General features: G+C 42.7%; 2 protein-coding genes across 5 annotated transcripts in view; one reads left to right on the top strand and one right to left on the bottom strand.

Moving 5' to 3' along the window:
• The window catches only part of RALGAPA1 (Ral GTPase activating protein catalytic subunit alpha 1), a 54,631-nt gene extending 43,764 nt beyond the window's left edge, over positions 1–10,867 (bottom strand). For all 4 annotated transcript variants that reach the window (XM_053475649.1, XM_053475646.1, XM_053475648.1 and 1 more), the window contains exons 1-7: positions 10,570–10,867; positions 4,058–4,168; positions 3,317–3,366; positions 2,950–3,007; positions 1,110–1,153; positions 497–674; positions 30–145 (exon numbers count right to left, since the gene is read on the bottom strand). In XM_053475649.1, coding sequence (XP_053331624.1) covers positions 30–145; positions 497–674; positions 1,110–1,153; positions 2,950–3,007; positions 3,317–3,366; positions 4,058–4,168; positions 10,570–10,861 — 849 coding nt within the window. In that variant the 5' untranslated portion in view covers positions 10,862–10,867. The remainder of the gene's footprint in view (positions 1–29; positions 146–496; positions 675–1,109; positions 1,154–2,949; positions 3,008–3,316; positions 3,367–4,057; positions 4,169–10,569) is intronic.
• A 2,919-nt stretch (positions 10,868–13,786) lies between these two features.
• Positions 13,787–23,433, top strand: BRMS1L (BRMS1 like transcriptional repressor). Its single transcript, XM_053475669.1, has 10 exons — positions 13,787–14,029; positions 15,597–15,687; positions 15,903–16,030; positions 16,574–16,653; positions 17,337–17,433; positions 17,867–17,953; positions 20,930–20,994; positions 21,430–21,469; positions 22,518–22,644; positions 23,013–23,433. Exons 1-10 carry the CDS (start codon positions 13,894–13,896, stop codon positions 23,128–23,130), a joined length of 969 nt encoding a protein of 322 aa, XP_053331644.1. The 5' UTR covers positions 13,787–13,893; the 3' UTR covers positions 23,131–23,433.
• The last annotated feature ends 371 nt before the right edge of the window (positions 23,434–23,804 follow it).

Raw genomic sequence — 23,804 nt, 5'->3', positions numbered from 1 at the left:
ACCCAAGTAGCAAAACATGGGAATGTTACCTGTATCACCATGTATTTTAACAAGGCCTCCAAGAAATAACTAGTATGATCTTCCTGCGCTTTGTCTCCAGACTGCGGTGGAACAAGCGGAGTGATTTCCTCAATCGAAACTTGGTCTTTAATATAAACAGATACAAGATCAGTCTGTCGGACTGAGCGATTAAGACCGAGACATTCTATTGTTTACAGCAGGCAGTGTGATAATGACTCGGAGGTGTTTGGGTTAATATAACAAAGCTAGAACATATAAATGGCCAACATACAGCTGGCCAAATACATTATATTAGTTTGATACTAGTAACACAAATTGTGGTGGGAGTTCCGCTTTAAGGGGGCGTTGAATTTGAACCATTATTTTATAACTTGGTAGAAACACTAAAATTGGGTCACTTTGGGTCGGATACCACACCACCTTGGGAATCCAGATGCTACAGATCACATGACCAAAAGTTTGTAAAACGTCTTACTTTCCTGAAGATTCAAAGGAAGGTTGATTAGATTATCTAAGGTGTAATGCCCATGATCAGAGACAGGAGTGGGGAATCCAGGGATGAGACAGGCGAATATACACAGCTGCTCCCAGCTACAGTTGTTCTGCAGAGCTTGAAGCCACAAGAGGAACAAGCGAAGTCCTTCAAGGCGGATCTGTAGAACAAAACAGTAATCAGCAAGTAGGAATAAAAAAAAGTAGAAGCACTGCTAGGTTTCAAAAGCTCTGGTATTAGATTGCGCGTTTCATGGGATCACTGGACGGGATCTTGGGGGTTGCACAACCGCGTTTTGTGCGCCAAAGCCCACTAATTACTAGGAGGTCTCAAGATCTTCCTTATGCTCCTTATGGAGGGCAGATTCAGAACAAGTATACTTCAGTTCCCGAGTCTTGTTTTGTAGTTGCCCGCCAAGCCACCCCAGAAAAAATGGCCGCCTGCTGACTTGAATGAAAATAAACACCGGTAACACTGCAAAAGAGTCACCTCACCTATACCAGTGAAGGTGCCTCTAGGGTATATTCCATTTTTGTATTAACAGTAACAATCATTTAAAGAAAACACAATTAAGAGTTAAGATATAAGCCATTACCTTTAAGGAGTTCCCCGTGTGAAGCAGTTTTTTCAGTATCAAGCCTTCATAGAGAGAAAAAAGAAAAAAAAGAAATGGTAAATTTGTATTATTGTTCAGTTATAGGGACAGATTAATGTCCCTGTTGGCCCCACAACTGTAGAATGCACATGAAAGTACATTAATACGCATTCTTCAAACACAATGACATCATTAAAGCTTGTACCTGAAGCAGTCAATCAGTGGCCAGTGAACTGACCTCCGCCAGCAGCGTTCGCCGAGCCATCGCTGGAGCCGACTGGAGGTAAGTGTATCACGTGCATTGAGATTTGGCAGGGGTGGGAAAAGGGGTAACCTCCCCCCCAAGCATTTCAAAGGGGTGCACCACGAAAATTTAAAGGGACCTCACAGCTATCATATGCATTAAATCGCACATGATGGTCGGAGTTTACCTTTAACAATAAAAGATACCAAATAAGGTGGACACGTACCCCAAAAATCACAAAATCTGTGGACCCGTCTCGTTCCTCAGTCTATTCTATGACAATAAAAGTCTAAAGCAGGCGTTGGTCCTTGCCAGCCCACATGCCGAACACAAGATAAACCTATTTTCTTTTACTCATATTATATCCCCCAAAGTTATTCTTCTCAATCTAATCAAAAGGTACGCAATTGAAAGCCCAACTGCACCTTCAACAGTTCTAAGAGGAAGGCGTGTGTCGGAGGTCTCGGTCAGACACTGCCCCGGTCTTTATTACAGGTCCTTGGCATCCTCCATTTTATCTTGGTGATCATGAAAAATCCTTCAGGCAACAACTCATGCCAGAACGAAACGAGGCAGACCACCATAAAATAACACGGCCAACACTATAACTGCGTATTCCTATCTTCCACAATTTAATCTGAGCCGCTCAAGAGAGATGTCGGGGTTATTATATAGAGAATAAACCCATTAATAAATCGGAGGTCCCACCGGGATACAATAAGCTTGTTATGTCATTGAACCCATCCTCCCAGTACTCTATAGCGGCCAAGTGTCTCTTATCTATTACCTTTTTTGTTTTAGGCGATAAGGCACAACCTGATGTATTTGGAATACGATAACATATGTCTTTTCTAGATCTGGATTTCCCCAAAGAATTTAACCTGACAATGGTAGTCGCTTCACAAGAGAAACGACGGACCAAATCTGAAACATCTAAGAGGAAACCGGACATGTTATCACCCAGCTTCAAGCACAGCCGTTGAACATTGCGAAGGAGTCAGGTAAAAAAAAAAAAAGACATAGGAGATTGTGCACTATACTGTTTAAAAGGCTATACGACGATGATTGTTGGAAAATCCGAAGAGGGGAGACAAGCAGGTAGGCTGTGGAATCGTAAGATTTCCGTTTTTCGCTACTCAAGGGCAAAGGGGAAGAAAGTCCATTACTGTATTATTAATCACCTATTCAGCCATTAGAATAGTAGGCAGGCATCCTGATAACTAAGCAATGAGTCTGCATGGAAACAGAGTTGAATAGCTTTCTATCCTCTGTCTATTTGTTCTTCCAGGAGTGGAAGGTCCAGTTATCTTAATGGCTATGGGGCACAGGGGAAGAACAAACCTCATCCACAGACCAAAGGAAACCAGAAGTACACAGAAAAGTCATGGAACAGCCATGTAACGGGGGCAAATGTAATACACAATGAGACTTTATATATGTAAGTGTCCTGGAACTACACAGGACCACATCTACTGCTTGTGACATAGTCAAGCCTGAAAGACATTACTTTCAATCCATATTTATAAGCCAACCACCCATCAAAAATATTTTGTTATACAAGACAAAAGAGATAAACAGCATAAAAAAAATACTCACTGATACTGTGGTACTGCCATCGTTGATGGATTCTCTCAGGAAGGAGTTGCAAGATCTTCTAAAAAGGTGGAATAGAGATAAGTTGTTAAAAACATGGAATTAACAGAGGAAAAACATTTTTCTTAAAATTAGAGACAAACAATGCTTGGGGATTTCAGATTAGAAATTTACGTGAATAAATATTTAACATATTTTATCAGCCTTATCCGTCAAAACGTTAACTTGGAGAGAAGCAGTTCTAAAACCCCCTAAAAATAATGGAGGATAAAAAAAAATATAAAAATTTCATATGTCCTCCAAAAATATATAAATGCTAATAAAAATAAATGTATTTTTGTTCACCCTGCCACATATTCAGAGGACTTACCTCAAAAATAAAGAGTATGGCATCTAGCTCCTCTCTCTGAGATTTATGCCCTGTATCAAAAAAAAGGCATCATTCATTAGTCATAAAATACGGTTTTTAATAATAAATATCAAACCATGGTAGCTGAATGATTAAATTGCAATCATTATAATGGTGTGATCATTTTTACTAGAAAAAGCAGTTTGCACACAGGCGAGTCAATCATAAAAAGGCAATTTAGCAGATTGTAAATTTCAAATTAAAGAAAGTCATCTTATTTTTGGGCAACAGTAATATTTGTAGCTTTGTGCCAAGGTTTTAAGCGTTCAGTCCTCAGGGCTAAAAAAAGAAGTGAAGTAAACTACTACAAGATAACAGTAAGTGCTATTGGCATGGGCGTCATTGTAAGTACATCTTATTATCGTTACTATGTCGTCACTGGCATGTTCGGGCATAGAAACACACATTCCAACAGCGTTTCTGGCTCTGAAAGTCATTATAAGACAATTATTTCAGACACATGCTAAACCCTTAGTCATTTATACAGTGTACTTGCCAAGCAGAAACAAAGTAACATGTACAAAGTACGCTACGTAGCGGTAATATGTATACCTGTAATATAACAAACAGTCCTCAGTTGTACACTGTGCTAGTATATACGCGTTACTAAATGTTTATGGCAAATGAAAAATGTATCTAATTTTTACTTATTTTGTTTCATTGTATCACATACTTATAGGATATTTCCCAGTCAGCGTTTACCTTTTTGTTTCAGAGACGTTTCGATTATCACAAAGTTTTCGAAGAACACGTAATAGATGTGGGAATAGTTCTGTTCAAAAAACTGTTTGAGGTCGATGGATTCCGCGTTCTCTGTAGGAAAGAACAAAATACACAGGTTAGAGCAGTGCTTCAGAACCAAGTCAGAACAGCCTTCCCTTCACCGAAAGTCAAGTGTCTCTCAAGGGTTTTTTACTAAAATAACTTCTGCCTAAGAATATCTAACATTTTACCTTACTCGCTCCTTGGCCTTATTTTAGGTCAGCGCAGCCTTATCCTGCATCATGCCTAGTCTTCAAGCAAGCATTTTAAGTAATTATATTAATCTTTGCAGCTTCTGCTGAAAGGGGTTTCCATTTATCCAAATATGCTATTTTACATTACATCTGCAATGTTGGCCCCTCTACTAGCATTTCTCCTCCTTTGAGATATCCGACCCCTTTTTGTAATTAAAGACTTTTGCTTAGAAACACAGAATTATCGGTCCTTGGTCTCGTCTTAGATTCAGGATAGCTATAAGTCTACCGCATGCATGTTAACATTCCCTCGTGGCATTAACATCTACCACTTCTTCTGGTGTGGTCGTTCCACTGATCTACCACCCACTCAGTAATGTTGAGATCCTTTTGTGATTTCTGATAGTTCAGTTAAGTTTCCTTGGGCTCTCTACACGAGCGAGCGCCAAACCAGGCTCCTATTTCCACAATTACCGGCGGCCGCACGGGCAAGATGGACAACTGGAGAAACCCGAATATGTTCCTCAACATCTAAGAACGGTGTAGCAATGATGACAGCGCTCTGTTTCAGAAAGGTGTCTACATACGGAATATATTCTACCAGGAAGGTCATATATTCTTAAAAAATAACGTGCTAATAATGTAGACATATATTGCTCAGTGTGTGTGGGATTAACTATAATGACTGGTATTATTTGCAAGTCTTGACTCATGACATCATAAACTGATTATACCATCACATGTTACTGGAAACCCGAACGCTGACTGTTCTCGGGGAAAGACTGCTAGCCGGTGTTCCTAGCCACCATGGCACATGGGTCACTTACTTACACTTTTAGCATACTAAAGGATCAGAAATAGGAAAAGCAACGGAATCAACACAAAGAATAAACACTCCCCGGCTGGCTGTAATAAAAAGAGAAGGTCAAGCCTTGCCTGCTACCGAAATAATTCACATTCCTTGGCAAAAACAACCCGTGCACAGAAGTGTTTTCCGTGCGGGTCAGAGATTGTATGCTTAATGAGATGTGTCACTATTAAACAAGACGCTTACAGGCTCAACGCCCTTCTAAAAACAATGATGAGAGCTTATTTAAAAGGTGCTGTTCCACATAAGGGGCTCTTAAGATATCCCCTGATAAGTCCTACATCGTGTAAAGAGAAGGAAATGTAAACCGTGTATGAAATACTATCGTTGTTTAGAAACATAATCCTGTCACACCTCCATAAACCTTCCCTATGTATTACATCACAGCAGTGTGACCGCCTACAGCCACACGGTGAAGTGTTTTGTGTGATGGTAGCGAAGTGTGATGGGAGCGAAGTGTGATGGGAGCGAAGTGTGATGGGAGCGAAGTGTGATGGGAGCGAAGTGTGATGGGAGCGAAGTGTGATGGGAGCGAAGTGTGATGGGAGCGAAGTCCCTTTAAACCACAAGACCTTAAAGGCAACGACCCTTCTGTGATCTCAGATTTGGGCAGGCTGAGCAGTGAAGACAGACAGGATTAAGAGGCCATGGTAACACGAAAACAATCAAAAGTAATTTTGTATGAAATTGAAAAACAATTCAAGTTCAACCTCGTTGCCGAGTATTCTTAGCACTGTTATCGGTGCGATATGAATAGAGATTCCTTTAGGGACCTCTCGCACATCAGTACACACTGAAATTGCCAATTGAACAGAAAGCGGCGAGTCTATAAGGTATATAAGTCCACAACAGACGTCAGGTCAACATGTTTTCAGAAGAACGTGATGCGGAGAATGAAGAATGTACAACATAACACCAGTTGTAGAACTTAGGTGTCTTTCCCAGCAGCACAGCTGGAGTTGGACCCTCCTCGGGCATAGATCAGATCAGAAAGAATAATGCCTTTGTAAGAGGAAGGTGGTACGTGTCCACATGTGAGATTTCCTACATTGTTTTTTTTTGGGGGGGGTGGGGAGCATGGTGTATATGACTTTGCACATGGATTTATTTGCATATATGTTCCTGTTAAAGAGACCGTTTACTGTCCCTGATTCTTAGTTGGAGAGACGCACGATGCACCGTCCACCCCAATGAACGCTTTCGGTAATCACGCCATTCACGTGCGTCTGAGTAAATAGCATGTTGTTTTTGGCAGATGTATCCGCTATCACAGGCTTGTACATTTCCTAGAGTGGATATTAAGATTGGCAACGAATAGCTTAATCCTCAAGAGACCCAAGAAGAAGAAACGTTGGCTCTAGCTTCCCATGACCCCACTTTCCATATTAACATACATGATCAGACGAGGAGAAGGCATCCATCTGGACGCAACTCCTTCCAACCCCCGTGTGGCACGGGACTCGTGTAAAGAAGCGATACAGCACTTTACTTGTTTGACACCGATCTGCGCCAGACATTTTCCACGTGTTTATTATACTCGTCTCCATCCTGTCGGTCGGGAGGCCGCTCCATTGTCGGCTATAAATATTTACTGCTGTCCGGGGCTACGGGAGGATGTGGCAGATCACAGCGGCACGCATTAGCCGCGCACTTTCCTTTGTTTTGGCATTATTTTTGAGAATATACTGGGATTGTAGCCAAGCCGCTAATGAAAAAAATATTGACGGACAATAGGGTGGGAAGGAATCGAACCGGTTATCGTATGACCAGTTACCTTGAATTAAGCTTCACTTTATTTCTATTAAAATATATAATTATCTTTTACTTACATAGGACAATTCTATCTTAATTCTGTACTAATTTATACCACGGGCATACGATAGGCAAATATCTATAGCCCTACTGCTGCCGGCAAAAGCAATCGGCCCACTTTGCCAACAAATAGTTATAAGCGTGATGAGCCATTTTTTATGGTGATTGTGTGGTTTTTGGGATGTATTCACACTCAATGCATCTGAACATAGCTTCCAGGACTATTCGTGGTGATGCACGGGGTGAAAAAAAGGTATGTGAAACAATTGGATATGATGCAGTGTTTGAAGAGTACTCAGGTTGCCATCTGACAGGTTAATTTTTAAAAAAAATTCTGAAAGTCTGAAGCGCCAGCTACTTATGCTATGCTATGACATCATATCCTGGCGCTCAGCAATGACATCACAATCACCAGGGAGCCCTGACACCTGCAGGAACAGACCTAACACCTCAGAAATAAAGAAGGTAGGATGTAGTAAGGCAAAGACACATATGGGACGGATAGATTGAATAGCCTTCCTTTCCATGTGTTTTGTGCAGTTTTGGAGGTCTGCAACTTGGTTTCATGGAGAAGATTGGGAAATTGTGCCCAAAAACAATCACCACTGCCACCATAAGCGGATGAAACGATCAGCACCAGCGTTTTCTACCTTACCCCAAATCCTACAATTTTCAGTTCCCTATACAATGATGTTCAGACCAGGACTGGCCGCCTGGTGGGCCCCCGGCCGACAACGCCAGACAATCCCCTCATCTGCTGCTCCAGCGCGTGCCTGCCCAGCAACACGCCACGTCAGCATCCAAACATCCCGTGCATAGCTTGCCATCGCATGCACTTCTGTCACCATGTGGCTCCTGGGTTTAAAGTGCCAGTGCCCCTTGTCACTGCCAGTCTGGGCCTGACGAAGTTTACAGATTAGAGTCTATACACACACACGGAGTATATCATGTGTAAGGAGATGTTTTCGGCCGAACATGTCTCCTGCGCGATAGCCAGCGTAAAGCTGTCTAAACGTAGATGATATTTAAAATTAACCATAAAGCTTTCAGCCTCGGGTTTAACTGCCTCCTTCATTTGGCCAATCATATTTCAAGTATATAATAACCCGGGGGAACTCTATTTATTTTTAGAGAGCAGCTTATCTCATATATGCAGTCAAGTAATTATTTCACAAACGATAACCCACATCATATATGCTGTAAATACTATTTCCATCAGACCATGAGAAAAAGCAAACAATGCAAGAAGTAACCAGGGTTTGTTTTGCATAAACTAGTTACACAGCTAAAAACATTTCCTGAGGCCGGCTGCCAAAGTTTATTTTCTTAATGTTATTGGATAACAAAGAACCAAAATATCTGACTCTGGCTTTATTTATTTTTTTCTCCCAAATCCATCTGTTCCACTTAAAAGGATTTTTTTTTTTTTTTTTTTACAGGAGTTCGAAGCTCAGATGTCTCATTCTCCTCCCCATCTACCAAAAGAGGGAAGTGTACTTAAGTATGCTCAGCGCACATGTGTCGTAGCATGCCCAATCAATTCAATTATTAGCGTCAGCCAATCGCATGGCTACATACTCCAGTACTGGCAGGCAGGAAGTGTACTCAAGTATGCTTTTTCCTTTCTGTAGAAGCAGGCAGGGGGGCAGGAGGAAGACGAGGCAAGGCTCCTTTTCTAATGCCTATAAATATTTAATGCATTCACCAGTTTTCAAGCAGTAAAAGGCACCAAAGCTCATGTAAAAGACCTCAACAGAAGTCCAAATAATTACTAGTAACGCTCTGCTCCAGGACAGTCTCAGAAACAGCCAAAGGGCCGATGACCGTTAGGTAGACCACCATCAAGCAGAAATAGGTTGGACTCCCATTACACGAAAGGGGGAGGCTCATCACCTTAACCTATCCTTAAATCCCTAATGCCTCAATCCACGTGCCTTCCCAAAAACAACTATAAACAATTCACTAAAGAGAATATTGTAAAACATCCTTTAGAATCCAGAAAAAGAAAATATCACCCATTGTGTAGACTTTAGAGGGAGAAGTAGTATTTTATTAAGGGTATTTCAATTGAACACATGCAGAAATCCAACTACTCAGCTGGATGAAACATTATTTCAGGGGGCACGCTCTGCTTAGTTACTTTTGATACTGAACAGCGCTCCCTACTCCATGTGATACATTTTAACAAACCGTCCCTGCGCCGCTCGTAACATTCCTCAAGTCCGACTACTTAGCCGAGCTAGAACGTCCGCTTCGTAAAGAATGCTATCTAGGAACACTCAAAGAAAATTTAAGACAACACTGGATGTGCGAAACATAATATGCCATTTCTTATCCCTCCGCAACTCATGGTTTAGCAAATAACTCCTGTGGCAGGATGGGCCGATTACAGACAAGAAGCTCCAGACGCCAGCAGAATAAAAGAAAAATGTGGTTTATTATAGCTTTCTGTAAGGGCCACAGTATAAACAAAACAAAACACAAATCCTACTCCATCTTGGAGACTACCTATACAACCTTCTTATCTCACTAACCAACCGGCCGGCTACTCCAGCCCCAGTCATCAAACCGTTTGTTTGGACCGTACCGGTGTTATAAAGTCTGAGGGCCTCTGGCTTGACTGCCTCTCTTCCTGGTTTCAGACCCCTAATGCCTCCAACGGCCGCCCTTTAAACACCTCAGGTGCACCTCAGTGCAGGTTAATTGGATCCACCTGCTGACTTGCAGCAATTAACCCCCTCATGCTGGGAATATTGAGCCTTCCAACCTGCCCACTGACATAGACAGACTCCATTACCGTGCCACACTCCCTAATACTTGAGTTGTAATCCTGGGGTCCGTGGAAAGCACCTTAATTTATGAATATCTGTGCCTTCGAAGCCCTCTCGTGTTGAAACAGCGGTAGGTGTCTCCAGCACATACAGCTTAGCTGGCACGTGTATAGTGTATAACTCAATGTGTAGAGACTGAAGAAATCACACCGATTTAACCATACAGGTTACAGGACCGGCCAGGCTCTTCCCGCAGCAGAAGCTCAAGGGGGTCGACCCTTCATAATGTATAGTAAAGTCAAAGAGCTGAAACATAACTCCTGCTTTAGTGAATAGACCCCAACGAGGGCCCCGCTCAATGATTTACAATTTGGCATAAACACCGCAATTCAGATCTCAGTTTTACCTCATTTCTCTATCACTTTCCCATAATGCTTATTCACTTTCCATGCTACATTGTTACTTTAACACAGGCTTTCCGCTCAAGACGGTGGGCCAAAGCTGCCCCTCATCCCTAACGGCTGCTACCGCACCCCAAACAACTTGCAGCAGCCATCACCAAACAATTGTCTCCCCTCTTCTGCCACACCCTGCCTTCCTTGCCTCTTACCAGCTTTTTTTTTTTTTTTTTTTTTACCACAACCCCCCCCAATAAGGGTCAGCATCCACCCCACCGACCCACAAGCTCTCCATACTACCCCCTGCACCAAACATACCCCCTGCGCCAAACATACCCCCACCATGAGTTCCTCACCTATCCCTGCACCCCCACCCCACATATGAAACCATTACAGGCCCCACTCTCACCAATCACGACCCTCAGGTGCTTCAGGCGGGTCAGCACATCCTTCTTCGGATCCAGCACTTTCTGGGTCGATTTCTTCACATCCCCGTGAGTTTTTTTAGAAAACATCCCGGACCATAGAGAAGGGGGTGGAGGACACTCCCGGGAAGGAGAGGCGGGGGGAGCACACTCCCGGGAAGGAGAGGGAGATTCACGGCTCACCGCGCGAGAGGCCACGGGCTGCCCGAACCCGAAGACGCGCTGGAAGGGGTGCGGGTCGCCCCGCTCTGACAGCAGCAGGTTACACCAACACATCCAACATGGCCGCCCCCTTTCTGTCTCCAGGATTGCAAACCAATCGATCGCAGAGCAATTCACCGCTCACCGGGCTCTCAGCCCTGAAATAGACTGCGGTCCTGCTGGGTTTGGGCGGGCCGTATGTTTACTGGGAAAGGAGTGGGGTCTAAAGGGGCGGCACCTCACAGGATTTGGGTGGGGCAACGTTGGCCTGAGAATAAAACCTCAAGTTCCATGTCGAGCCCAGGTGTTACTCCTAGTTGGCCTGGACATTCAGTCATGAGTCCCGCTATTGGTATGGTCCAAATCAAGCGGAAACAGTTACTAAAGTTAAGACACCATTACAAGTGACTTAGTAAACTCTTCCAAATAACTTTGAGGTGATCAAACACTGCTCGTTGTATATCATGGAAATCGTGGTCCCTGACAACCCCAGTGCCAATGACTTAAGGAACGAGAGACCTTTTTAGAGCTACAGAAAAAGTTATGAAGATGCGTGCTACATATAGTGCCCTTACGTCGTCAATGGTCAAGGTGGCCCATGTATTCTTGGCCATTGGTGAGGGACGATCTCACGTTTCAATGCATGCGTGCACAGCTGCTGTGCTCTAGTTAAAAATGATGTAATTGCCCATCATCTCCACATTTCCAGAATCTTGGAGCAAATTGGATGCACGTAGGTGGTCACAGGGATGTCAGCGTCCGGTCTCCCTTGACATTGCATGTGGAGGAAAATTGGTGCGGCTGAAGGGGAAGCAGAGTGTGTTGGAGTTTCCCAGGGATGACCCAGATACCCAGAGAAGGACCACCCCACCCGTAGTCTAGGGGCAAAACCAGGCGCGCTCCAAGGTATGGTTTTGGTGAGTAGTTGCATTAAAGGGAGGCTGATCTTCCCAACCTGGCCCATCAACACTACGGGGGGCAGTGCGGAGTCAGCTTCTGTGCCAGGCTTCCTATAGACGTGGAGCTTCAGGATATATAGTTAAGTCCCGACCCCCAGTAAAAAGGACAGTGGTGTGATGGGCCAACAAGTGGCTCTGTCCCATTAATAGGAAATTCCCTCTTCACGGTAGGATGATGGAATTGCAACCGCAGAGCCTTTACATGTGTGGTGCATAGGGTGACCACATAAGCCATGTTGTCCAGGACACAACTTTAACATATTGCTGACCAGCCCAGACTTTGTGCTGCCCAGCCTTATGGGGGATGTATAGCAGACCAATGTGTTCCCTTCCATTAGTCTATACATTTTCCAGCACTTTAACGGGGCCGATCAGCACTATGAAAAACGTATATGCGGGTCCTGGAACACATGGCCAATGTGGTCACCCATAATGGTGGTAATGGTCACAGCCGGCAGCAAAGTATGTCTATACACCGCCGCTAGGAGGTTTCCACCCATGGCCCCTGAGAAGTGGAGCTTCACCTGGAGTGTGTGCAAAATACAGACAGCTCCCATGTACAGTTAGGCCAGCACCAAAAATATCAGTACGCCACTGGTGTAACCTTCCCCTCATGGATGTCTGTTCTAGGCAGCCTTTATAAAGGAGAAGGGAAAAAAGAATGGTTGTATATGCTGGTTGCACCACCTTTTGGCACAAACCTCATCTTTCCTAAAAGGTATCAAATCTATGTTTTGAGGTTTAATGTAAATAGTTAACAAAAAAAACACAACAATGAAAAGTTTTGTTACCTTTTATTTTTATAGCGCCAACAGTTCACAGCACTTAATACAATACATATGTTCAAAGGATACCTTCTGGTCTTAACACGTAGGTCTATAAGCATGTATTTAAGGATGACCACAAGCCTTTGACCAATATATTATCTTCCACAAAATAATCAACTTTCTCTACATCTGCTTTCCATGCAACACCAGGCTATTGACCCAGCTGCTTTCTGGAGCAGACTGGCAAATCTATCTGTCAAGGATGTCCATGAGTACATCACTTGGCCTCGGAACATGGGGATCCTCTATGACATAAGCTAGGGGTGCATTGACTCGGACATTGGAAAGCAAGGCGACCCACAGCATATTTTCTTATGATATTACCACTTATATAACCAGAAGCAATGTTTTATCATTAGAGCGTAACCACCTCTCAGAAAACCATTACCAAACGTAGAGCAGGTGGTAGACAAATGGAACATCCTCCCATCACAGGTGGTAGATGCATGTTTAAATTACTTTAAAGTAGTAGCATGGTACGGGCACATGCCTGGACATCTACAGGTCCTAAATGCTTAGTATGTAGAAGCCACACAGTTATAACGGTCAAGCAACAGCATTTTAAACCCTTACATATAGAAGCAGAACACACAGTTAGCTAACAAAGGCAGAACATGACATCACACTACTGCTGTGATGTCACGAGACCATTGCATACACAAGATTATCTTAATGGAGTGGAGGTTGCACTTCATATACTAATTATAGTCTTTGGGTTATAAGAAATAAACGATAATAAAAACGTTTTTATAAACATGTACCAACTGTGGAAGTTCTGATTTTACCTTATCGTATAATAAGCGTAATAATCGTAATAAGTGGTCATACATTTTAAAAGAAAAGAGAAACGCCAAAAAAGAAAATAAATCAGGAAAAAAAAAATGTCCCAAACTGTCCAAACGCAGCTTTAGCCCTCAGCACGCTAACATCATAGGTCATCGATTGAGAAGGGCTGCTGCACACTCTGTTTATAAACCGCCCGTAAACCACGTTGTGTCACAATGCTCGATGGGACTTGTAGTTCACAGCAACAGATTAGTGCCATCACGCCTGAAGCAAGAAAACTATATCTCCCAGCATGCACTGCTCTCCGTGTGCTCTCACCCAACCCGGTAATCTCTAGGCCAATCGGAAGATAGAATTTTTGCGGCACAGCCAATCAGAGGCTTGCGGAGTGAATAAAGGGCGGTCCTGAGAGGGTGGAATGTTTGCGCGAATAATTGTGCGTACGGGAGGCAGGCGGCTACCGCAGGAGTAGTTTGCCGGCCCCGGCGTTTTCTTTCTTTTTATTTATTTAACGAGCGCGGGTTGTACGATAGAAATGCCGGTGCATTCGCGGGAGAAAAAGGAGAGTAATCACAATGACATGGAGGTGGACTATCCCGAGAATGAAGGCACTAGTTCGGAGGACGAGGACTCGGATAGCTCTAGCGGGAGCGAAGAGGGGGACACCTCTGGTGAGTCCGAGCGCCTCCCCTCACAGGCCCTTTATTGATAAATAAATGTATCCTCTTTACATTGTAACGTGTGTTTGTGTGTATAAGCCTGTGTTACATTGTAACATGCGTGTGTGTATAAGCCTGTGTTACATTGTAACATGCGTGTGTGTATAAGCCTGTGTTACATTGTAACATGTTTGTGTATAAGCCTGTTACATTGTAACATGTTTGTGTATAAACCTGTGTTACATTGTAACATGTTTGTGTATAAACCTGTGTTACATTGTAGCATGTGCGTATAAACCTGTTACATTGTAACATGTGTATGTGTATAAACCTGTGTTGCATTGTAACTGTATAAACCTGTGTTGCATTGTAACTGTATAAACCTGCGTTGCATTGTGACCTGTGTATAAACCTGCGTTGCATTGTGACCTGTGTATAAACCTGTGTTGCATTGTGACCTGTGAATAAACCTGTGTTGCATTGTGACCTGTGAATAAACCTGTGTTGCATTGTGACCTGTGTATAAACTTGCATTGCATTGTGACCTGTGTATAAACCTGCGTTGCATTGTAACCTGTGTATAAACCTGCGTTGCATTGTGACCTGTGTATAAACCTGCGTTGCATTGTGACCTGTGTATAAACCTGCGTTGCATTGTAACCTGTGTATAAACCTGCGTTGCATTGTGACCTGTGTATAAACCTGCGTTGCACCGTGACCTGTGAATCAACCTGCCTTGCACCATAACATGCGTGTGCGTATAAACCTGGGTTGCACTGTGACATGCATGTGTGTGTATAAACCTAAACCAGGGTTGCACTGTGACATGCGTGTGTGTATATAAACCTGGGTTGCAGTGTGTGTGTATATAAACCTGGGTTGCATCGTGACATGCGTGTGTGTGTATAAACCTAAACCAGGGTTGCACTGTGACATGCGTGTGTGCGTGTATAAACCTGGGTTGCACTGTGACATGCATGTGTGTGTATATATAAACCGGGGTTGCATCTTAACGTGTGGGTTGGGTTGTAACGTGCATGTGTGACCGTGGGTTGCACCGTAACATGAATGTGTGTGATATAACTTGGGGTGCACTGTAACGTGCGTGTGTAAACGTGGGGTTTGCCGTAACATGCGCGCGTGTGTAAACCTGGGCTGCGCTCTAGCGTGCTTGTGGACGTGGGCTGCGCCCTAGCGTGTGTGGCGTGCTTGTGAATCTGGGTTGCGCCTTAACATATGTTGCAGCAAAAATATGCGAAATGGACTAAAATAAATGTAACCTGATAATAGGGGCCACAGCGTTCCAGTGCAGGCTGTAGAATCTCGAATACTGCGTTCGTTTTTCCTTTTTCATTATGACCGACGCGTTGTATTTCATGTTTTTACTATGGAGCTACTGGTCTCAATTTAATGCACGGCTGGGCCTTTGGTTTCCGTTCTGTGGGAGAATATGGCTTCATGGAGAAAAAAAATAAAAAACAAAAACTAAAGTAAAAATAAGAAATTAAAAATTATATATAAACGTTATTATTACTCTGCTTAATTTTGTCTTTAAAATGTATCAATTTATTTTTTTCAGAGATGGACGATGAAGATTGTGAAAGACGCAGAATGGAATGTCTAGATGAAATGTCCAACCTCGAGAAACAGTTTACAGATCTGAAAGATCAGTAAGTGACGGACAGACAGGGGGTCTATAAACAGAGCGCGCGTATGGCGACTTACAGCGCTGTCTATGCTATAATATGGCTACATCCAGTAATATCCCTAACGTTGCACTGCTGAGCACCCCGCTGTCATTAAACTGCCTCCCTGCTCTGAGTTTAGCGTATGCGTGAAAAGTCATTTAATTGCGTTATTGAGCTGCTGTGTTGTGCGTTCTTAGACTTTACAAGGAACGGTTAAGTCAAGTGGATGCCAAACTCCAGGAGGTGATCGCTGGAAAGGCACCCGAGTATTTGGAACCACTGGCGACATTACAGGAGAACATGCAGATTCGGACTAAAGTGGCAGGTATGGAACACGATGGCTGTGTCTTAGATCTAGGGTGGCAGCCCCTTGGCCGCAACGAATAGCCCCACGTTGTTCACTGCTCTTAGCGGGCCAGTTGGGGTGATCAGACATTCCAGCTTTAGTAAAAATATACTGTTTTCCTTTTTTTCCCCCATTTCTTAAGAGCAAATTATTTCAAGGGTAACGCCATTGGGGGATGCTCCATTTTTTGTGACTATGCTTTTTCTAGTCCTCCTGTGCCACCATATTTTTTTTTCTTCACTTTCTTCCCCTGGCACAAGTGTCACAAATCTCTACTTTTTTTTATGCCAAATGAACAAGCAGGCAACAAAGATTTATTGTAATAAGTAAGTTGAGCCAAAAAATACATTATTCAGTTCCCCAGAAATTCACTCTAACCATTTCAGAGAGGATGGATCTTAAGACCATTTGATTGAACATAATGTACTTAAAGCATGGAATAAACAGCATCTTGTTTTTTTTTTGTGTAACCAATAATTATGGGCTTACAGAAAAGTTTATATTTTAATATTTTTCTTTTAGGGATATACCGTGAGCTGTGCTTGGAATCTGTAAAGAACAAACATGACTGTGAAATCCAAGCTGCTCGTCAGCACTGTGAGGTACGTCCATCTCTTTGGCCGATGAAAACCTAGTATGTTTTTATGAAATTACATCATAGCTGCATCTTTACGAGTTAGTCAGATGTGGTATTTAGTCTGGGCTTTCTTCTTTGGCAGCAAAACCTGGCAAATTCTTGGACTGCTTAAGCTCTAGGCTCCTGTCTTCAATAAAACTTCTTTAAACCCATCCATTCTATTTGAGTTTACCGTCTTAACCTTGTCACAAAGAATATTTTTTGCACGCTCATGTTGTGTAGCACAGAAGTTTAATTATTAAACATAAATATATAAATTCAATAAAAAAAAGTGGTATTTGTAAAAATCTTCCCAGTTTCTCTATACTGCCCCTGCCACCCTAATCCCATAAGCACTGCTAGAATCCCATGCGAGATACATCGGCTTGCTAATGCATGCGCCATTACATTCATTTATTAAACGGGGATCAGCGCAGCACTCCACTGATCCATGAGCAAAACAAATTGGGATATTTCCCTATAATCTTACATAGATTTCAAGTAAGTAATCGGAGCAAGTTATTCATATAAGGTTCCGGTAGATCTATCACAATCTGTTTTTTGCTGAACTGTTTGGACCTTTTAATTATCAGATGTCAATTTGCGTTGAAAGTGCAATTCCCATTAGCTAATCGTTTGAATAAACCATCATAATGAGCTTTCTTTCAGAGTGAGAAACTCTTGCTCTATGATACCGTCCAAAGCGAATTAGAGGAGAAAATTCGCCGGCTGGAAGAAGACCGTCACAGTATTGACATTACCTCAGGTATCCGCGGGACCCTTTTAAAAACGGCTAGTGTCATTTTTTTTATTTCTATACAATTATAGGCTCGCAATACAATTGTGTTAATACATGTGCATGATTTGTCTTGGGTTTTTTGAGCCAAATCATTCAAACAGGGATGTTTTCTTACTGTGGCTGGCAATGAAGGACCATCTGAATAGTGAAATTCTATGAAGGACTTCGTTAGTTTGGCATTAAAGTGGAACAGGGCAAAGTTAACTCACTGGTGCTGTGTAATCGAGCAGATCCCGCACAGATTCACTGGTGATCATTTTACCTGCCTTACTATAAACTGATATGTAAAGAAAACAGAATGATCACGAGGTTAAATAATAGTTAAGAATCGATTTCTTAGTACATAGTCCCAATCGCAGAAAGATATTATCCCAGTTTTGTAATGTTCTTCTCTTTGTAGAACTATGGAATGATGAGTTGCAGTCACGGAAGAAGCGCAAGGACCCCTTCAGCCCTGATAAGAAGAAAAAGCCTGTTGTGGTTTCCGATATCCTTTTGCATAAAATCACCCCCGGTGTTAAAATACTTGCATTTTTTATTAATCCAGTTGATCTATGTTGTACGTGCTTTAAGTTCTCTAGTAGGTTCTCTGTTCCCCACAAGATAAGCAAATCATGGATGTGCCTGAGTTTGGCGAGATTACATTAGAGGGGGATGAGCTGTCCCTCCGTGTGTTTAATACGGTGAGATGACACGGTCTCCTTTTAGACACTAGAGACTTAAGTCTACTGAGTGAAGCAAGGCATAACTGCTAACGGCATTGCATTTGCTAGAAAAGACAAAAAAAGTGTCCCTCGTGGAGAACATGCAGGGATGTCATGTCACTTTGATGTAACCAATGCTACCAGAGAGGCAGGGAGAAGGATGAATTCATATTCATAGATAATCCTGCCCATATTTGTTGTAGCTCTGTAATGTATATGGAGAGGGGAGATGGAAATATAGCTTATTTTTCAAATACAACATTGTTAAAACCCCTTACTCTGTTGTATAGTGGTTTGGATGATATTTCTTGATGACAATGTTTGCTTTTGTCTTCTCTCCTCTGTTTTCCCCTCTGTCTGTCCTCCCCTCTCTGTCCTGTCCTCCCCTCTCTGTCCTGTCCTCCCCTCTCTGTCCTGTCCTCCCCTCTCTGTCCTGTCCTCCCCTCTCTGTCCTGTCCTCCCCTCTCTGTCCTGTCCTCCCCTCTGTCCTGTCCTCCCCTCTCTGTCCTCTGTCCTCCCCTCTCTGTCCTCCCCTCTCTGTCCTCTGTCCTCCCCTCTCTGTCCTCTGGTTTCCCCTCTATGTCCTCTGGTTTCCCCTCTATGTCCTCTGTCCTCCCCTCTATGTCCTCTGGTTTCCCCTCTCTGTCCTCTGTCCTCTGTCTCTGTCCTCTGGTTTTCTGTCTCTGTCCTCTGGTTTTCTGTCTCTGTCCTCTGGTTTCCCCTCTGTCTCTGTCCTCTGGTTTCCCCTCTGTCTCTGTCCTCTGGTTTCCCCTCTCTCTGTCCTCTGTTTTCCCCTCTCTGTCTCTGTCCTCTGTTTTCCCCTCTCGGTCTCTGTCCTCTGGTTTCCCCTCTCTGTCTCTGTCCTCTGGTTTCCCCTCTCTGTCTCTGTCCTCTGGTTTCCCCTCTCTGTCTCTGTCCTCTGGTTTCCCCTCTCTGTCTCTGTCCTCTGGTTTCCCCTCTCTGTCTCTGTCCTCTGGTTTCCCCTCTCTGTCTCTGTCCTCTGGTTTCCCCTCTCTGTCCTCTGGTTTCCCCTCTCTGTCTCTGTCCTCTGGTTTCCCCTCTCTGTCTCTGTCCTCTGGTTTCCCCTCTCTGTCTCTGTCCTCTGGTTTCCCCTCTCTGTCTCTGTCCTCTGGTTTCCCCTCTCTGTCTCTGTCCTCTGGTTTCCCCTCTCTGTCTCTGTCCTCTGGTTTCCCCTCTCTGTCTCTGTCCTCTGGTTTCCCCTCTCTGTCTCTGTCCTCTGGTTTCCCCTCTCTGTCTCTGTCCTCTGGTTTCCCCTCTCTGTCTCTGTCCTCTGGTTTCCCCCCTCTGTCTCTGTCCTCTGGTTTCCCCCCTCTGTCTCTGTCCTCTGGTTTCCCCCCTCTGTCTCTGTCCTCTGGTTTCCCCTCTCTGTCTCTGTCCTCTGGTTTCCCCTCTCTGTCTCTGTCCTGGTTTCCCCTCTCTGTCTCTGTCCTCTGGTTTCCCCTCTCTGTCTCTGTCCTCTGGTTTCCCCTCTCTGTCTCTGTCCTCTGGTTTCCCCTCTCTGTCTCTGTCCTCTGGTTTCCCCTCTCTGTCCTCTGGTTTCCCCTCTCTGTCTCTGTCCTCTGGTTTCCCCTCTCTGTCCCTCTCTTGGGCATATAACTTAATTTATGCCACTAAACATTCATTCTTTAGACTGGATGTCTCCTTTGAAAAACAAGCCGCATATTTAATATATGCCAGTTTATGCCATAAATATATGGCTTGTTTTCCATCCCATGAAATTCTTAACACTGCAATGTTTTGTAAAACACCTTTTTTACATTTCTTTTGACGCTTGTACTGCTTTTGTGATGCACCTTGATTCTGAAAGCTTTCTTAACTGCTTACGCTGACCAACTTAACAAAAAACACCCTTTTCTGTATTAATCACTTAATTGTCGCGTATATTGAGCTGTTGGTAGTCGGTCAATCATTTTTTGAAAACTCCCTTACCGTGAATTTGGCACAATGTCCGTTTACTGCCATCATGACTAATTATCTGATTATTCCTGCAAAGCCTTTTAAGTGTTTTATGTACATGAAATGCTCCTGCCGTGCGTTCGGTCTACCCACACAAGAGGAGATTAGCTACTTTTGTACGCTGGAAGGGGAGGCTACCTGAAGACTTATTAAAGACCTGCTTCTGATGACTGAACTCACAAGTGACTCACGCTATACTCTCTATCCTCAGTTTACAAGCAAAATGCATAAAGTAGCATTTAAAGGTTATTTTTAGCTTTTATTTCAGAATTATGTAAATGAAATTTTATTTGCTATTTCTCCCCTTTGGTGATCTCTGGGGGGGTCCCCCATAGTATAGAGCTGGGCCCAGATGTGCACCTCTTTGCGCCTACCTCACCCCATTGATGTGGCCCATAAAGGAAATTTGTGCCGTTAGAGGAAAGATCGCCATTGACACAAGCGAGCCAAAACTTTCCAAGCGGGGACCCCCGCCGCAGGTCAGGTTATTGAGTCTCTGCTTGTGTTCAGGCAGAGTTCCTTGTACCTTTGCTTGTATGGTATGTAGTAGTCATATTTAAGAATGTATCACAATATTTTCAGTACATTCTAGAGCTTTAGAAGGCATACTGTTCAGCAAATGTACATAAAGAACCGCGGAACAGCATATACATAATCAAAGCGTCGCTGGCAAACGGCTGGGTCTCCCAGCTCTAATGTATTTTAATGTGTTAAGTTCATTAGTCTAATAGTCTACGGGAAATGGCTAAATCTACTTGTACAACTTTCCTTATGTTTCCTACGTCCATATATTGTTTACATGTTACAAGACCTGGATATACTTGAAGACTGGACAACGATACGGAAGGTAAGTGGCCGATGCACATAGAGAATCGATAAGAGAACCCATAATAAATAAGCCAAGGCAAGATGTGTTATGTGACGGTGGTTTTGCGCATGATGAGATAAACGTACTGTGAGTCTGGCAGCCTTTGTAAGAGCCACGCTAAGGGCTAACATCAGGACAAGAAACTGATGTGCTAGTTCTGACACCTTTTCCCACATGGCAGTTTAGGTGAATTGACATAGCCCCTTTCTAAATCCTATCTTTAAAGCCATTACAGTAGTTATAGGTCGTTTTAATATTTTCTTACACCAAACTCCCTGCTAGTGGCAGTTCCTCTTAAATGTGGACATTAAAGACCTTGGGATGGTCCGATTTGCCAGTTGGAAAGAATACTGTCTTCAAGGATGTTTTATCAAAATGTATCTTTGATTTTGTGTAAACCTTATTGCTCCATAGGCCATGGCCACGCTTGGACCTCACCGTGTGAAGCCAGAAGGTAACGTGAGATTAGAGAACCGTCTTTACGGCAATTGTCTTATTTTTTGGGGGGAAATCCCACAAAAATCCGCCCTTTGCATTTAAAAGGGGGACACCATGTAAAGGGACCTCTCCGCTATTCTATGCATTAAAGTGCAAATGGCTGGAGTTTCCCCTGGAAAAGGTAGTTATGCCCTTTTTTAAACTGATCGGTTTCATTGACAACATCTACATTTTTTGTGAATAATGCTGCTCTGTCTCTCAGCAAAGGGGTCTTCTGCAGAAGTAATTTGGAGTGAGCGCTCAACTCCCGTAGTGCATTCCTCCCTGGGAATGAGTTAATGGTTGAACGCAGCCATGATCCGCTTTTATTCCATAAATCAATAATACAGCCGTCTTAAATATGACTAATATAAAATGCAGAAATACATGTCCTAATTAAATTAAATATCACAGAATGGATCTTTTAAAGTACTTTGGGTTTTTTTTTTTCTTTATAAAAAGCTATATTTATAGCAGTTAAGATTTCTTGAGTGACAACCAGATGCTTTTACCTGTTTGGGGGGGTCTAATTTCTGCAGTCATTCCACATGCAAAACATTTACTTTTGTGATTTTTGTTAGCTATTTTAGGATTTAACAAACTGCCTCCTCGCTGCTTTTATTAATCCCGCCATCACTTTCACAATGATTCTAGCTGTTGAAACACAGAATAAGATACTATTTCAGTTGAGATTATAGACTAGATTATACGCCAAATTGATATGCCCTTAAACAAAAAGTTTATATTACATTTTGCGAGTTTTTGTATTCATTTTTTAATCATTTTTTCCCCTTCCATTGCAGATAGTATTTTTTTTAAAAAAAATGTATTTGCATGATGGTGTTTGCAGAAAGAAAAAAAGATATATAAAACTTGTGCATATGTATACATTATTTTTTCTCTTTATAGGCTTTTAATATGCATATTAAAGTGGCAGAGAATGCTGCATTTCTTTTAGAATGCCGCTCACACTAACTGCAGTTACTAGTCTTTGCGGAATAATCTTTCCTTTTCCCCTTGGTCAGTTACAGTAAAGCAGGAGAAGCATCAACATGTTGCCAGATCAGAAGAGGGTCGGCTACACTATGATGGCGAATGGTATGGCCGAGGGCAAGCCATTTCCATCGACAAAAAGGATGAATTCCCAACAAGGTATTGATCGGTCAAAATTTGGGAAATATTACTTTGGGGGTAAGTTAATAATGTGAATAACATAAATTAGAAAAGTCTCATCATTACCAATGTACATGGTTAGGTTTTTTTCCCCCTTTTTGGTCTTTCTGGGAGAAAAGATGCCCACTTTTTTTATTTTGGATATTTAAGGCTATGCAACATAAACCAAATAAATGTCAAAGCCTTGGAGCTTAGTTTTCCTAAATCCGTGGTAGAATATTACAAATCTAACTTTCTCTACCTGCGGACGCTTATAAGAGGAGCAGGCAGAGAAAGGGGAAACTTGAAATATAACTTAAAATATTTCTGAAAACTGACTTTCTTTTTATAAAACTTTCTCTTTTTAGTGCTGTCATCACAACAATTAACAGCGAAGAGGTTTGGTTTAAGAGACAAGATGGCAGCAAATCCAAACTATACATTTCTCAGCTGCAGAAAGGGAAATACAGCATCAAGCGCATCTGACCTAGTATTCATACATATGGTTCAAGCTGCCAAATGTCTTACTATGACATATATATATATATATATATATAGAAGGTACCGTGCCATGAAATGGAATAGATATATATTTCCTGTATCCGCGAGTATTACCGGGACTGTATACGTGAGCGCCTAGTGTGTTATGACAGTAGGTGTGTTGTGGATCTGTGTATTAGTTTAAGGTGATAATCATTAGCGGAAGAACATATGCATATTTGTCTTTGATATCGTAAATGAAATACCTCGTGACCTTGATTGCCAAACCCTATAAAGCTCTTACTCTAAGACGTTTTTGCCTGAAAAGCGATTTTATATTGTTGGCAAACTTTGTACAAGACGTTTAGCCGTGACCTGGGACCGAGCTGGAAGGGATGGACTGAGAAATGATGCATTGCACATAACAATCTCCCGAATCCTTTCGACTCCCAAAGGTGCCAACTTTGAAGATCACCCTCATGTCTGTACATATACATGTTTCTCCAAGAAATGACTCAAAATCCACATTGGTCATAATTCTTCCTGTAAGCTTCATATGACCTCTTAGTAATAGATGTTTAGCTGATGCGTTAGAAATTTGTTGGCTGTGAGGAAGTGTACAGTAATGCAAAGTTGATTAATACTGATTAATTCCTGCAGTAATGCACCAGTATTTAAAT

This window comes from Spea bombifrons, chromosome 9 (assembly GCF_027358695.1).
Source record: "Spea bombifrons isolate aSpeBom1 chromosome 9, aSpeBom1.2.pri, whole genome shotgun sequence".
Lineage (NCBI taxonomy): Eukaryota > Metazoa > Chordata > Amphibia > Anura > Pelobatidae > Spea > Spea bombifrons.
This window is presented reverse-complemented; position numbering and strand designations above follow the sequence as displayed.

Bases quoted from the DNA above. Each gene is read 5' to 3' on its own strand.
- BRMS1L (XM_053475669.1), top strand. From the start codon at position 13,894: ATGCCGGTGCATTCGCGGGAGAAAAAGGAGAGTAATCACAATGACATG. The intron at 16,654-17,336 runs GTACGTCCATCT...GCTTTCTTTCAG, and splicing joins CTGCTCGTCAGCACTGTGAG to AGTGAGAAACTCTTGCTCTA. The intron at 17,954-20,929 runs ATATCCTTTTGC...TATGTTTCCTAC, and splicing joins AAAGCCTGTTGTGGTTTCCG to GTCCATATATTGTTTACATG.